Source organism: Bufo gargarizans, chromosome 1, assembly GCF_014858855.1.
Source record: "Bufo gargarizans isolate SCDJY-AF-19 chromosome 1, ASM1485885v1, whole genome shotgun sequence".
In the NCBI taxonomy this organism is placed as follows: Eukaryota; Metazoa; Chordata; class Amphibia; order Anura; family Bufonidae; genus Bufo; species Bufo gargarizans.
In genome coordinates, this window is record NC_058080.1 from 477,149,539 (window position 1) to 477,166,927 (window position 17,389).

Below are 17,389 nucleotides of genomic sequence, written 5' to 3' on the forward strand. Positions count from 1 at the left end.
ATAGTGTGCAAGTACAGCCCACCACTGCATGATTGCAGGGTGGTCATAACGCCTGGAAATGAGCAGTGTATAAAGTGATGGAAAAATGAATGAAGCCAGCAAAGGAAGCAATATGGACAATCACACTACATTATTAAGTGCCTTGTATTAACTTTATCTACATGTTAAATGCCATTTTCCAAAGTGACAAAACCTCTTTAATGGAGCTGAGATACAAAACCAGACACAACCCTTGGCCAGGTGTGAAGGATGCTGTTTCTGGGGGAAAAAAAGCCATATTTTTGTAATCCTGGACAAACCCCTTAGAGTTGATGGTGCGCACATAATTACATTCTATGCTGGACTATTGTTTATACTTTTTTATGCCTGTGTTGAATGTTTTAGACTCTTAGTAAACTTCATTATCAGTGTGTTTATGCCACACATAGCCCATGGATAGGCAAAACACTGTTTCATGGAATGAAGAGTAGATGCCTTTTTTCTAATCTTGGAAAACCTTGTCATTTAGCTGCAAAACTGAATTAGACTCTAAAGGGATAGCTCAGACAAAAGCATTGCAGTGGGATACAAATGGTGTGGAGGTAAAAAACAAAAGCTTATACTATCTCAATGATCCCATGCTGCTGCCATTCTGACGGTGCCCGAGTCTCTTGTCCTTAGACAGCAGAAAATGTCTGTGAATATCACTCTGGCAATCACTGGTTGCAGAGAGGGCCTGCCTCAGCCAGTGATTTGCTGAGTGGCATTCCCAGCCATTTCCTGCCATGCTGAGACATCGGGAGGATGTGGAGCACAGCGTGGACTCCGGCACCGGCAGAGGCACTCAGTGAGGTGAGTAAAATTTTGCTGTGTTTTTTTTTTTCACGTCATTTATATTCTACTGCAAGCCTTTTTTTTTTTTTACTTACTGATACTGATTCTTAGGTTTCCAAAATCCAGTCCTAACAGAAGCAGAGGTAACATACAGAAGTGATATTACTATTTCTGGAGTAGGAGGCCTCATGCACAAGATCGTTTTTCTTATCCTTGTGCGGTCCAAATCTTTTGTGGATAGCACACTGACCTATTTACTTCAATGGGGTCATGCACACATTTTTTATTTTTCGCGGATCCATGTGACCATTCCAAAAATGATAGAAATGTCCCTATTGCTTCTGTTATTCTTTATGCTGATGGGAATGAGAAAATGCAGAATGCACTTGGAAGGTAGCCGTATTTTGCACATCTGTTGTTTGCAGACCAAAATGCCAACATGACCTTGTGCATGAAGCCAACCTATAGCACTATACCAGAAGTCAAAGAGGTCCTTATGACCTGAGTCACAAGTGTCAGGTTGCCATGAAGAGAAAAGACGTCACAATTTCAGAACAACATTAATCTTTCTGTATAAGAGCCCAGTACAGCAGGCAGGACACGTGATGTGGGGAAAGGTTAGTAAGAGTAAGGCTTTTATGGGGTCGCACATTATGTGCAGTACATTGATGTTCTGGCTGGTGCATATTTGCCACTAGTTGGTGACTAACTTCTAGTTATCATGAGGCAAAAAGCAGTTATGAAATAATATAGCAAAGTCACATAAAGTTGTGACGGTTATTCATAAGTAGTAAAAAATTTAATATGTGTGTATTTTATTCTAGGACTGGCACCCAATACCTGCATTCAACATTTGCATACCATTGTGAAATTGTTAAGAAGTGTGGACAGTGAAGAGAGGTATTCCATCATGTTTAGTATATTTGTACACTTTATATTTAGCATACACAATAACGCTCCAAGAAGCAGGTGTTGGAATGGAATGACACTTTCTATGTGTGAATGTAATGATAATATACTGCATGTAGGTGATTACAATAATAGAGCAAAAGGATGCATTTATTAGGAAAACTGTAGAATTGAAAGGAGGCTCTCCGTACCCTGTTGGGCTGCCTGTAGCCTGGATACTAAATGAATAAGGGGTATGGTTGAGCATGGAGGCTTACAGGTTCCATATAGTATCTTGGGGCACATTTGCCCGCAGATGTTGCAGTTCGGCCTGTAGATCCTGCACACTTGCAGGTTGCAGAAGCTGATATCCCAGCTCTATTGGCAATAAATCTGGCGACCGGCAGGCCAAGAAAGTGTGCAACCATTGCTGCTTGTGGGTGAGGATTATCCTGCTGAAAAATGCCAGTTGGACATTTCTATCTAGGTGCATTATTTTTTATTATTTTTTTATTTTTTTTTACATTGAATGTATTTATGAAGCATTGATTCCACCTAACACAGAAGTCAGATAAAGTAGTTGAATCCAAAGGTAAACTTTTTAATTATAATTTTTTAATTTCTTCCACTTAATAAACACAAAATGTAAATTCATCAGAAATCCGTGGAGTTGCTCTGTGCATTCTGCATTGCCTAGGAGTGATTGATGCATGCCTACTGGGAAATTGGGCACAGCAGGGGGCCCATACTAATAGTATGGCCACATGGTCAGGTTTCTGCATTCAGTTTTGGAAGCCAAAAAACAGGAGTGGATTAAAATAAGGAGCAGTTGTGTCTGTCCTTTATATTTTCCCTCCTGATACGATCCACTCCTGATTTTGGCTTCCAAAACTGCATTAGGAAACCTGACTGTGTGGTCGTAGTTTTGGTCTGGGGCCCTATGTGATCTGTGTACGCCGCTGTTAAACACATATGGTTTTGCAGTACGTAGCTTTCATCTTGGAGATGGCTGTAGTTGTGTTTTGAGAAAGACTCTTGATACCTGACCTTTTAAAGAGAGTTTGAACAAGAACATCCTTAAATCAATTTTGTTTTTCAGGATTACCTACTCATGTATGCCATGTTCTTAACAAAATAATAATTCCTCCGTGTAAAAATAATCCATTATTTTGTTAGGAGTAAAATTCCCAATACATCTCTTCTATAACACACAGCTTATCTTTACTCATTCATTTTATTTACATTCTTAATGTTGCAGCTCCTATTGTTTTTTAGAAACTTAATACATGCTGTACATGTACAATAAAAATCTGGCATTTAAAGGGCATCTGTCAGCAGATTTGTACCTACGAAACTGACTGGCCTGTTACATGTGCGCTTGGCAGAATTTTATTCCTAATTCCACCCCATTTGAAATTTTTCCCACCTCCTCATTACATCGTATGCAATATTAAATTATGCCATTACAAAAAACAAGCATTTATATGAATGGAAAAATAAAGCAGAACCCAGATCCTGGACAGATGTGTAACATGTAAATCAAATGTTTATGTTTAACATTTTTAAAGTATTTTTGGTGTTTTTTTTTTTTCAATTTAGTTTAGTTAACTTCCTTTTCTGCAGAGAGCACTTTTCAGCAGTTATGTCATAATAATTAAAGGCAGGATTACAAAGGTAACATCTCTGTAGAAATAACACAAGATCCAATATTTACAATAGGTGATGGTCACAGCTCACAATCTCCTTTGTATAAACACGCCTATAGACATTAATGAGCCCCCTCCAGACTATTGTGTCTGTGACACCTAAATACTGTTAATTGTAGCTCAAGCAAGATGGCTTTCCTCATAAACATGTACAGAAAATAGTTTGTCATAAAATAAAAACATTTTAGAAAAAACAATATTTGCTATTATCTGGTTTATACAGGTAATACATTTCCTTTAACAGCTGTTTTACAGTTAGGGATCCAACAACTAATGAAAACAGATGAATAAACAATGGGACAAAAGGAGATAGGAAATTACAATCAAAATTTAATAGGAGTGACACAATAGGTAAATGATGCTTATTTGGCCATGCAACCAGTTCATTTAATTGGCAATGAGAATATAAATACAGCTGCATGAACCAGCTAGTATCTGAGCCAGCTCAGGTATAGAGTGCAGAATGATGCAGCAAGGGGAGCTAGTTGAGGACATACTGTAGTGGAGTAGAAGGATATCTGTGACCAAGTCAGTTTGTCGTAGCTACACATATAGTATATGCCACCACACTCCAGTAATGACGTAAAAAAAAAGCCAGAAGATCCTGGCTTTCTTAATTCTTCTCCCTACTATTCATGTACAGACATTACTGTTTGTAAATTAGGTAAATTGATTGCTTGAACCAACTATATTAAATTGATAAACTCTGCTATCTTTCCTTTTTTGCCCATGTTTGTTTTATGGGAACATTCACTTTTAGAATGCAACAAAATGTAAATGCCCAAAACTTACAACCGTTAAAACGTTTTTTCCAATAAGACGCACCTGATGTTATGGGGGCATATGTGGATGGCACTGTTATGGGGGATCATTGTGGGGGCATCTGTGGATGACACATATAGCATCTTATCTAATGTGTCATCCACAGATCCCCCATAACAGTGTCCCTGTGTAGTGAATGGGGGCCGGCATCTGTTTCTGTAATGGCAGCGGGGCCCGGTGCAGTCACTGTATTCTACTACACCGAGCCCCACTCTCTGTAGTATACGGTAATCATATCTAACTTGTGGCTATTGTTTAAAGTATTCCAATCATCTTAAATCAAGCGCTGTACTACTTGCAACTAATTTCTTAGCAGTCGGGCGGGCGGGCGCTCGTAGCGTAGCTGACTACGCATGCGCCGCCCACTTTATGAATGAAGCAGGTGGCTCAGTGAGCATAGTGAGCTACCCTACGAGCGCCCACCCAGCCTCCTGACTGCCAAGAAGTTAGTTGTAAGTAGTACAGCGCTAGATTTAAGATGATTGGAATACTTTAAACAATAGCCACAAGTTAGATATGATTACCGTATACTACAGAGAGCGGGGCCCGATGTAGTAGAATACAGTGACTGCACCGGACCCCGCTGCCATTACAGAAACAGATGCCGGCCCCCAGCCCCTCCTCCCTCTCAGCATATTCACCGGATGGTCGCAGCATTCGCCCCATAAGATGCACTGCTATTTTCCCCCCAATTTTGGGGGGAGGGAAAGTGCGTCTTATAGGGCGAAAAATACAGTAAGTAGGGGAGTTAATTCAGTTGAGTCATAAGTTATTAAAGAGATTGTCCAAGTCAATTAAAAATCTCAGACAACCCATAGAATAACTTAAAAGTCCTAATCACCTGTTTCTTCAATGTTGTTCTCTGTGGCGCTGGTTCAGTTTACAAACAGTTGTGGTGAAGTGCATGGAGAATTCAGATGTAGCCAATCACGGTTCTGTAGCTGTTTGTCACATTACTGCTGCTGTTTGTCAACCAACAGCCCGAGGAGGACCGGACCAAAATTGGGGCATGATTGGACCTTACACGTACTGTAGATGGTTCTATGGTATTTACAGGTATATGATAACCTAAGATTCCTGATTAAGGATCCACGCTTTAAATTAGTATATCATGAGCTGTTTGAGATTTTATTAGATCTGGAACCGGGACAAAATTATAATCTAGATTATAATCTCAGATCAGTGTGATGAATACAGCTAAGAAACAGAGTATTATATTGAGCTATTGCGTAAAATGGCTGTTTCTCTATCTCAAGAATTATGGACTAATGCTTTGAAATTAATGCCAAAAGTATTTTGTAATATCTCCGTCAGAGATCTCCTTCACACCGGTTTCTATTAATATTCATAATATATGTATATAATGTACAGTGGGATGCGAAAGTTTGGGCAACCTTGTTAATCGTCATGATTTTCCTGTGTAAATCGTTGTGATATTTGAGAAGTGAAATTAAGTTTATTGGATTTACAAAAAGTGTGCTATAATTGTTGAAACAAAATTAGGCAGGTGCATAAATTTAGGCCCTGTTGTCATTTTATTGATTCCAAAACCTTTAGAACTAATTATTGGAACTCAAATTGGCTTGGTAAGCTCAGCGACCCCTGACCTACATACACAGGTGAATCCAATTATGAGAAAGAGTATTTAAGAGGGTCAATTGTAAGTTTCCCTCCTCTTTTAATTTTCTCTGAAGAGTAGCAACATGGGGGTCTCAAAACAACTCTCAAATGACCTGAAGACAAAGATTGTTCACCATCATGGTTTAGGGGAAGGATACAGAAAGCTGTCTCAGAGATTTCAGCTGTCTGTTTCCACAGTTAGGAACATATTGATGAAATGGAAGACCACAGGCTCAGTTCAAATTAAGGCTCGAAATGGCAGACCAAGAAAAATCTGGGATAGACAGAAGCAACGAATGGTGAGAACAGTGAGAGTCAACCCACAGACCAGCACCAAAGACCTACATAATCTTGCTGCAGATGGAGTCACTGTGCATCGTTCAACCATTCGGTGCACTTTACACAAGGAGATGCTGTATGCGAGAGTGAGGCAGAGGAAGCCTTTTCTCCGCCCACAGCACAGAAAGTGCCTCTTGAGGTGGGCTAAAGCATATTTGGACAAGCCAGCTTCATTTTGAAATAATGTGCTGTGGACTGATGAAACTAAAATTGAGTTATTTGGCGTTATGCATGGAGGAAAAAGAACACAGCATTCCAATAAAAACATCTGCTACCTACAGTAAAATATGGTGGTGGTTCCATCATGCTGTGGGGCTGTGTGGCCAGTGCAGGGACTGGGAATCTTGTCAAAGTTGAGGGACGCATGGATTCCACTCAGTATCAGCAGATTCTGGAGACCAATGTCCAGGAATCACTGAAAAAGCTGAAGCTGCGCTGGGGCTGGATCTTTCAACAAGACAACGACCCTAAACACTGCTCAAAATCCACTAAGGCATTTATGCAGAGGAACAAGTACAACGTTCTGGAATGGCCATCTCAGTCCCCAGACCTGAATATAATTGAAAATCTGTGGTGTGACTTAAAGAGAGCTGTCCATGCTCGGAAGCCATCAAACCTGAATGAACTAAAGATGTTTTGTAAAGAGGAATGGTCCAAAATACCTTCAACCAGAATCCAGACTCTCATTGGAACCTACAGGAAGCGTTTAGAGGCTGTAATTTCTGCAAAAGGAGGATCTACTAAATATTGATTTCATATCTTTTTTGTGGTGCCTAAATTTATGCACCTGCCTAATTATAGCACACTTTCTGTAAATCCAATAACTTTCATTTCACTTCTCAAATATCACTGTGTGTGTCTCCTATATGATATATTTAACTGTCATTTTTTATCGTAACAACCAACGATTTATACAGGAAAATAATGACTATTAACAAGGTTGCCCAAACTTTCGCATCCCACTGTATATCTCTCCCCAAAACGTCTTAATAGATTTGATGGAACACAAGTTTGTTAATGCACGATATGATTTGGCGGTGCCCCAAGCGTCATATTTATTGGTTGGCTTGAGCGAATCAACCTTCAGATCAGAGATCCGAAGTCAATCCATTCAAATATCTCGATTTTAATGCTGGCTCCATAAAGCATTAAAATGTATTGGCTCCCTGGAGCCAAAGTTTGTCTCGCCTAAGGTCGCGCATTACTTTGGTGAATTACTACTGTATTCATATCTGCGTCTTTGATAACAATTTACAATCCGAAGTGGGCTTTGGTGCCGAGGTACCAGCTTCTACCAAAGCCCACCTCTGTTTCCTGTTTTAAATTGTTATTAAAGGCACAGATAGGAATACAGTAGTAATTCACTGAAGTCTTGTGGAACCAATACATTTTAATGATGTACGGAAAAAACGTTAACACCAAAGTATTTGAACAAATCAACTTCAGATCTATGATCCGAAGGTCTATTCGCTCAAGCCTATTTATTGGTATAGAATTCTTATGACGATAAATAGTAGCTTTCAGATTGAAATCCCTTCTAACTCGATAAATGCTTTAATTGGCAATGATAGTGGTATAGTTGGGTGAAAAAGTAACATAGTGCTGGGCTTGAAATATTTAACATCTTTTAAAAAATTGAATATTGGATATAGAAAACATTTTTATAACCTTTTTTTACTACCTTATTGTGTTCGATAATATAATACCTAAAGTATGCTAAATGCCTGATCAGTTTGTGTTAGCCTGATTTAATGTCTTGTCTGTGTTTTGTGAAGACCGTTAGATCAAGAAGAAATATAATAGTTTTTCTAATATTCTTTTATATTTGTTTTACATACTGTAGTGACTCATTTGATTCTTTTCCAGATCTCACGAGAATGTCTTTCAATCCTGGTTTTTGCTAATCCGTTTAGGAGGATGGGTGGACATTGCAGCAGAGCAGCTGTTGACGTCAGACCCTGAAATTTCAGACGACCTGCTGTGGCTTTTGGCATTTTACTACAATCCATGCAATGAGAGCCAAAGCAGAGGTAGAACAATGGTAGGTTGTGCTGTAAATCAGCCTGTGTTTGGTACAAAAATGTGAGATTCCTCCAAGTGTAAATAGCAATTCACTGGTAAGATATCTGCAATTAATGTAATGTATTAAACTTAAATCCAAGCAATTAACTTGTTTTGGATTTTTTGCAACCCCGTTTTCCAGTTGTAGTAAAAAGGTATTATTTAGGGGGGAAAGATAACATTGCCACTAGGAAGTGGAGGAGATATTTCATTGAGTATTGGTTGTGTCCAAATCCAGAACTTCCTTTCAAGCTAAACTCAAAAGCTGAAATAGTCACATTCATGCAGTTTGTGGATTGTAAGTATGTGGATGAGAGCCTTGGTAAAAGTAGTTATAGATGTTAGTGTTTCCCAGCACTGACTTGCATCTGTTAATTCTGTGGACCACCCATGTTGTCTGTTAATTTAGTAAGTACACTATTCAGTAAACTCTATTTATTTGCATTTTTACATTAGATATACTCAAATGAAATTAGTAAGCAAGTAAAGTAAGCAGCTCAGGGACATGCAGCTCCATACATTCCTTGCTTTCGAAAGGGTGAGTTGTTTGAGTTGTGCAATCACTTTCTTGGTCCACAACATTGTTATTGGTATTATACATGAACAGAGAGGTATTTATATTACTTTTTAAATGGAAATTTGTGTTTGGATTAAAAAACAAGTTTGCCAGTCTGTATATACTATACAGTTACAATAGTCCTGTCCAAAAGAAAATCTACAATTCCAAGGTCAAGGCGTTTTTGTTATAGACGCTCCATCAGGCCTGCTGCTGGGTTTGCTTTTGTAAATACTTATATTTCTCATGAAGTAACAATCCTGGAGCATCTTTTTTTGGACTCAATCTTGTTCTATGCCTCTGTTATTCCTCCTTGAAATATATGCATAAATTCAAAACTGGGTGTTACCAGTTGGGGGGTGGGGGCAGTTTTTGTACACAGTCTGAAAATGTCCAATCAGCGCTTAGAGTGACAGACAGTGTAGGTTGCCTTTGACAAGGGGAATGGTAACACCCCAGTCATCAGTTCACTCATATTTCCAGGCCGAATGACACAACATAGCATTCCAAAAAGATTGTCTCCAGAATTGTTTTTTCAAGTATTTGAACATGTCTTTAAAATGCTAGTTGCTTAAGTTAAGTCCACTTCCTGTAGATAATACCACTATTTTATGTCCTGTGGATTGTGTCTAATAATGATATAATAATGTATTACACATATAAATAAATAATCAAACATTACATTTACTGTATGCCTTGTATTCAGTAAATCATTTTCCTGATACTCTCCTATTTTCGGGTTACGAGCTTGCAAATCATAATGGCCCTTTCATCAGTTTCTTCATGTAGGAAAAAAAAAGCATTTTGGCTAAATTCCCTGACAGCTTAATTGTAGACAAGAAATGCCTGCCCTTCACTTTTTGCCTTTTCAGAGTTAAATGTCAACTCATGTGCATTTATGCCTAAAATCTGCCTTTCCTTCTAGAAGTGAATGGTCTGCTGACTTTCTAACGTGGATTTCATCAGTCACTAATCCCTCATTTGGAAGGAGCTAGTTACCACAGTTTCTTCTAGAGATGTCTACATGCTTGAGGTCCTCATATCACTGAAGCTCATTATGTTTCATTAATACAAATGAAGCATTGTAAAATGTTATTTTCCTTAGGTTGAAGCTAAAGCTGTTTATGAATGCTTGGTGTCACTCCGGAGAAGTTCAACCATATGTGCCATGTCGTTTCACAAATTATTCGTTCAAGAAAATAAACCGGATACATGGCATCCAACTACTCTGCAGTTGATTAGACATCTGTGTGCCACTTTCCTTGTGTTCTGTCCCGAGTGGCACAGTGTGGCCAAGGACTGTGTTTCTTATGTAAGTGTTAATGTGTAATAAGTATTTTAGCTGTTGGAAACAGTGGCTAGTAGAAATTATGTAATTAACGGAACTTGAAAAAAATCCTTTAGACGCAATTAGTCATCAATTCTCAATGAAGCATCAAAAGAGGTTATAGTATAGGCATTATCTGTTAGCTTCAGATTTTTTTTTTTTGTCCGCAAATAACACAGCGTGCGATATCCCCAAGTGGGACTAAAAAATAATGTAAGTTTAATACAGTTTATTAAAATATATATTAAAAATATTTTTATATAAAAGATGGTTTTGTTTTGTAAAATTAAAAAACATACAACTATAAAAAAGATAGTGTGTTGCTTCTCCAGCTGCCAACAACAGGTTGATGCAGCTATAAGGTATTTGGCTCTACTTGTCAGAGATAACAGAGCTCCTTGCTAAAGTATTAAGCAGGTTGGTTCCCCGATACCTGGAGCTATGTTTGCTAGGTGTTGTTTTCTTTGCAAGGAAAGCAATTGCGATGGAGTGGATGGCAGCGCATCCTCCTTCTGTTTCTAAGTGGAGGAATTTAGTGAACATTATACTGCCATAATATAAAATAGTCTATTAAAATCAAGGCCATCAAGGTAAATTTTAGCAGTTGTATGGTTTGTGGTATGCCTAACCTCTGACTTTTTTTTAATATACAGGGATTTCAGCAATCATTTTCTACATTAGCTATTGTTATAGCTATTATTCACCTTCTTTCACCTTTCATTTTATGTTGAGGCCTTGTGCTAAAATAAAATAAAAATAAAAGTTATTTTTTCACATCATTCTGCACGCAATACCAAAAATGACAAAGTGAAAATGATGGTTCGAAACCTTTGCTAATTTATTGGAAAAAAAAAACTAAAATCTTGCATTCACATAAGTATTCAGACTCTTTACTCTGTACTTATCTTTGGCAATGATTAGAGCCTCCGGTCATCTTTGGTATGATGATCTAAAATCTGCACACCTAGATTATTCTCTTCAAATTCTTTCAAGCACTGACCGGTTGGATTTGGACTGTTGGTGGACAGCAAGTTTTCAGGTCTCTCTAGAAAACTTTGCGTTCAAGTCAGGGCTTTGGCTGGGCCACTTAAGGACATTCACAGAGTTGTCCCTAAGCCACTCTTGTGTTTTGTTGGCTATATGCTTGGGGCCATTGTATTGTTGGAAGGTTTTCAGCCCAGTATGAGATCCAGAGCACTCTGGATCAGGTTTTCATTAAGAATATCTCAGTACTTTTTTTCTAGTCAGCTTTCCCTCAACCCTAACCAGTCTCCATATCCCAGCCACTGATATTTGGTGTCACATAACGCTACATGGTAAATGTCGTAAATTTAAAGTACAAAAAACTGGCAGCTTTTTTCAATTATCACCCAAGAAAAGTTAATCGATACATATTTGCACCCCAAAATGGTGTCACTAATTGCCGTATATCTGTTCAATAGAATGTATAATTTTTAAGGTCCTTTAAGAAAAGAGACATTCCAATTCATACCAGTGGAGAAAGCTATTAGACTTATAGATGTTCCAAATCCAGTTATTAGTCTTGAGATGTTCTCAATAGAGTTGTAAATGTATTATTGGTAATAAATCTGCAAGGTAATGCCCATTATTGCTCACTGAACCAATGAATGACACTCACTTGTGGGTGACCTTCCACCATTAAGCAATCTTCTAATTGAACGAATCGCACATAACTTTTAAAAGTTGCAGCCTGCCTTATCTTAAAGTGCATCTCGAGTGATCCACCTCAGTGTGTAAATATAGGGCACTCATTAAAAAACAACAATGAGTTTCTTACCCAAAAAGGGCTTTTGCACTACAGTAATGTGAGATAGCAGGCATATAGAAGAATGACTGGGCCTGGGCTGCAACTGTATCAGTTAGGCTACTTTCACACTAGCGTTCGTCGGTCCGCTCGTGAGCTCCGTTTGAAGGGGCTCACGAGCGGACCCGAACGCCTCCGTCCAGCCCTGATGCAGTCTGAATGGAGCGGATCCGCTCAGACTGCATCAGTCTGGCGGCGTTCAGCCTCCGCTCCGCTCGCCTCCGCACGGACAGGTCCGCCTGGCCGTGCGGAGGCGAGCGGATCCGTTCAGACTTACAATGTAAGTCAATGGGAATGGATCCGCTTGAAGATGACACCATATGGCTCAATCTTCAAGCGGATCCGTCCCCCATTGACTTTACATTGAAGGTCTGAACGGATCCGCTCAGGCATCTTGCGCACTTAGAAATTTTTCTAAGTTATTATGCAGACGGATCCGTACTGAACGGAGCCTCCATCTGCATTAATATGATCGGATCCGTTCAGAACGGATCCGATCAAGCGCTAGTGTGAAAGTAGCCTTACATGGCAAAAAATTATAATGACTTCCCATCAGTGAGTTAGCAAGATGATGTCTACAGGACACCAGACGGATCCGTTATGCTACCTATTGACTTCTATTATGACGGAATGCCTCTTAATATTTGCTTACATGGTACATTCCGTCATAGAATTCCGTTATATTCTGTGATAACAGAATCCATAATGGAATTGCACAAATACCCGAACCTGAACTTGAAAAACACAAGTTCGCTCATCCCTAGTCTTAGCTTGATTTACCACCGTCCATGTAAGTTTTGGATCTTCTTATTGATTCCCAACTTTAGTATATCCACAGTATCCTAATACATTTCTGAGCACAGACAATGGAACTTTTGGGAGATATGTATACCATTGCATATGTATATTTAAAATTAGGTCTGCAAAATAAATCTCCTCATGTATATTTAGACTCTTCTTAAGCTCCAGCAGATCTCATTAGAGGATGTACCATTTTCTTCGCAACAGATTGTATCTTATCTGAAATTCTTTTAAAAATATTGTGCTTCTGTATCTTGTACAGATTACATTCAAGATGTCCGGTTTTCTCATATTGATGACCTATTCTCTTCACTATTTACCTGTGTGCTGACGAAATTGCAGCAGTGGAACAGTGTAATTACAGCTACTTTGTCCAGTGGGCTGGAGCAGTTGTAATTCCACTGCTCTGCCACTGCAATATCGATAACAAGTAGGTCAATAGTGAAGAGAGTGCAGCGCTCATGAAAGCACTGCTGTCTCTTCAAACAGGTGATCAGCGGCTGGTGACTGGAGTCAGACCCACACCGAAAACCAGACAACCTGTTTAAGTTGCTTTCTAGTGATTCTTGCTGTTTTGTTTTATTCTGTTTTCTCAATGGCAGCGATAAAACATGAGACTTACACCCCAATATAATAAGAATATAATAAGGATAAAAGTCAATGACTGTGACATTGCACTATTCTAAAATATAAGGAGAAAAGTCAGTGACTGCCTTCACTGATATGACATTCCATTCTATGAAAGATTTGTTAGTTTTGTTTTGTTTTTTGCTATATTTATCTTTCCTGTTTCTTTGCAATGCTTTGATTTTAGTATAAAAAATAAAGGACAAGATCTGATCAAATTGTATGGTGCCAGTTCTTGTTTTGGGAAGAATAATTGGAAACATGAACATAGTTTGTGTTGTGGTCATATTTTGGCTTATTAGCATTTGGGAAAGCACACTGCATATTTGTTTGTGGAATATTAAAAGTCATTTGAGGATAATGTTGCTTGTTTCCTTTCTCTCAGATGACTCAGACACAGGAAGCTGCCAGTGAAGTTTCTGACGTACTGGCTCGTACTTTAAGCAGACTTGATATTCCAGGAATGGAATGTCAGAAGATGATCACGATAGTATACAAACTGCTGCAAGATTTATAATATGAATCAGAAAAACAAGAATTAATGTGCCTTATAACATTGTATATACACGTTGGATCCTTCTCTCTTTTCCAGTAAAAGTTTCATGTCTCTTGGCATTGATTTGTCCATATCACTTTTTCCTGTACGAAAATGGAGCTATTTATTCACAGCTATGACTCCTGAGAACGGCTTATTTAGAATGCAGATGTCAGGAAGTTGCTTGTGAGTAGTTTAATACTGAGTGATTTGGACTTTTCAGCAAGAATATTTTTAACATGATTTATTGTACCACTTGTGTATATTAGGAAATTAAAAAAATGTGTTGTTACTGTGGCCTCTTATTAATAGATGAGTCTGAATAGAGTGTACAGTAGTCTGGAATAATAAAGATGTTCAAAAATACATTATTGTTCAGTGGCACTGCTGAAGCAGAGTCATTCAGTTTAATAAAATAGGTTACCCATGTGCAGCCAGGATGTGAATTTAGACTCTTCTTTGGCCACTGTGTGCTCCAGGATGTAATTTGCAGGAAGGCATTCTATATGAATTACTGTCTCCCCTACTGTAAATTTAAAGAATATTAGAGGTTCCTTCACCATATAAAAGCATAAGGACAATAACTAAGTACATTCAATACAAGGTATGGAACTGTTAGGTGACTTAATATTCTTTATAATTTATACTAAAGAGTATACAATTCCCTGTAGTACACTCCCTAACTGCTACAGAACCTCGCTTTAAAGGGACATTACCATGAAGGTTTTTTTCATCACATATTAACAGTCCATATGTGAATATTCACATAATTGTTGGTTTTTTGGATATAATTTTTTGAAGCCACTCCATGTATTCTACTTCCTGTCCTGGCCCTTTAACTTCCTCCTTTGTTTAGAGTTATAGCACAGCAAACAGACAAAGGAAAGGAGATGAGTTATTCACTTAGGCTACTTTCACACTAGTGTTTACAGATCTTGCAGACTGTTCCGTTCGGAATGCCATGCGGCCCAATTAACTATAATGGGGTCCGGTGGAGATCCGGAGGAAATCCAGCAAATATGCAAAATACTTTGTCCAGACACTTCAGCCTGCCAGAGTGCTCTAATGATAGCAGTGTAAAGTATGAGACTCTGAAGCCTGGTTCACACTAAGTGTAATGCTCTTCTGTGGGGATTTTTAGCTAGGTCTATCAAGAGAACACTAGATCTGTCATACTGCTATCCTAATTCTACTAACATCCTTCCCCTTCACAGCAGCAGTTACCTGACAATGGATTACATATACAGTATATGTATCCGAGTTTTATTTCTTTGTGCTAAACTGCAAAAGCGGAATAATATTTAGTATTAGATTTTCAGTTACATAGTTCAGCCACAATGAATAACAGCCAAAAATTCTTAACAATTAATTTTTTTATGAATATTAACTGTAAAAAAAAAATCCTTTTCTCATGCAGTTGTCCTTTTAAATCTGCCTGGCAGTGGTGGCCATGGTAGCCTTGGCGTTTGAGTCCCTGTTAGGCCATGCATAAGTTTTACACAGACAGGTAATAATGCGTAAAATGCAGTATTCCATTCCATTATGTACTATGGAATAGTAAAAAAAAAAAATTAAAGGGGCTGTTCAAGTGTTTTATATTGATGATAGGTCATCAGTAGAGATGAGCGAAACGAAGTTGACAAAGTAGAATTCGATCCGAATTTCAGGAAAATTCGATTCGCACCGAATCTGAATTTACTGTTGCTTCGTGGTAACGAATTGCATTTTTTCCTAAAATGGCTGCTGCACATGTTAGGACATGAAGCAAAAAACTCTGGTAACGAGGGATAACCCACAATGCCATGCATGCCGCCAATTAGCCAGCCCTGTGATGTTACAGCCCTATAAATAGCCTCAGCCAGTGTACTTAGTGCAGGGAGAGACGTTAGCAGGCGTTAGGGAAAGTGCTAGGAAAGACTTGAAAACTTTTATTTTTTTTAAGTGTAGGGAAAGGATATGGAGGAATTATTCCACAGTATTGAAGCAGAACAGGGTCCAATAGGGGAGTGTACAGCCTGGGTAATAGGAGAAATCCTATTACAACTTGCTGCACTGACTGCAGATCCAAATTGCCATTATACTGCTGCTTTCAGGTTTGCAAAAGATGATACCTCCGTAATTCCAGCAAACCTTTGTTATTGGGGTACAAGTGCTATGTGCTACAGCCATTAACAGGGTGTATTACTAGGAAATATTTCTACGTCTTATTAGCTCTTGTGCGGTGCAGTTATATGTTCTAAAGCCTTTATGGGGTGTATTAGTGGGGGGGGATAGGGGGCTTATTAGCCGTTGTGTGATGAAGTGAGAAAATTACAGCCTTTTTTTGGGGTGTATTAATGAAAAAAAAGGGCTTACTTGCCATTCAGCGGTGCAGTTATATGTTCTAAAGCCTTTTTTGGGGTGTATTCATGGAAAAAAAGGGCTTATTAGCCGTTGTGTGGTGAAGTGAGAAAACTAGCCTTTTTTGGCGTGTATTAGTGAAAAAAAATAAGGGCTTAGTTGCTGTTCAACGGTGCAGTTATATGTTCTAAAGCCTTTTTTGGGGTGTATTAGTGGGGGGGAAAAGGGCTTATTAGCCGTTGTGTGGTGAAGTGAGAAAAATACTGCCTTTTTTGGGGTGTATTAATTTCCTTTTTATTTATTTATTTGATCTATTAGTATGTCAGACAGAGAAGTCATAGGCCCTGCACAGGGGAGGGGCAGAGGCCTAAATGTTTCTGGCGCAGGCACAGGTTGCAGCATAGTATCTAGCCGTCGTGTCTTGACCTGCAACTCCGCGGTTATTGAATGGTTCACTCGGTCATCCACTTTGTCCCAAGTGACATCAGAAACCCCCAGCCAAGAGTCGGTGGGTTCGTCAGACACAACCCTTAGTTGGTATGGCCCGGGAGCAGGCCCTGGGCAAGAAGTAATGAGGAGAGTGGCGTGGGAGCTGGGGTTTCAAACAGTCAGGCTCCTGGCTCAGAGACCGTTGAGGGGGAAATCAGTGACATGCAGACAGTACTCAATGATGATGTAGCCGATCACAATTGGGAGGAGGGTGACAAAGGGGCTTCATCATCATCTAGGGAAGAGAGTGGCTGGTTGCGTGTGAGGCAGCAGCGGAGCCAGCAAGTCGGTAGTGTGGCCGTGAGTCAGCAGCGTGGGAGGTCGGGAGCCAAACGTGCCCGGGGTAGACCAGCTGCTTTGCAGGAGCCTACCTGCACAGAAAGTAGCGGTGCAGGGGTTCATAGAGGCAGCGACCATAGCAATCAGTCAATGCGAAGTGTTAGGGGTAAAATAACCTACTGGGCGGTGTGGCTTTTTTTTTGTTAAACCGCCCGAGGAGGTGAACATGGCCATTTGCCGAATCTGTGGGCAGAAGGTGAAGCGTGGCCAGACTTGGAACCACGGCCCTGCGTCAACATATGCATCATCAGCATAAAGTGGCCTGGGAGAACCGTGGCTCCCAATTTAAGGCTCCACCACA

The 17,389-nt window shown here is 39.3% G+C and overlaps 1 protein-coding gene across 3 annotated transcripts in view; it reads left to right on the forward strand.

Moving 5' to 3' along the window:
• FANCC (FA complementation group C) overlaps nt 1–14,212 on the forward strand; it is a 212,497-nt gene extending 198,285 nt beyond the window's left edge. For all 3 annotated transcript variants that reach the window (XM_044273494.1, XM_044273505.1, XM_044273500.1), the window contains exons 12-15: nt 1,638–1,713; nt 8,055–8,229; nt 9,911–10,117; nt 13,771–14,212. In XM_044273494.1, the coding sequence (XP_044129429.1) occupies nt 1,638–1,713; nt 8,055–8,229; nt 9,911–10,117; nt 13,771–13,902 (590 nt within the window). In that variant the 3' untranslated portion in view covers nt 13,903–14,212. The remainder of the gene's footprint in view (nt 1–1,637; nt 1,714–8,054; nt 8,230–9,910; nt 10,118–13,770) is intronic.
• The last annotated feature ends 3,177 nt before the right edge of the window (nt 14,213–17,389 follow it).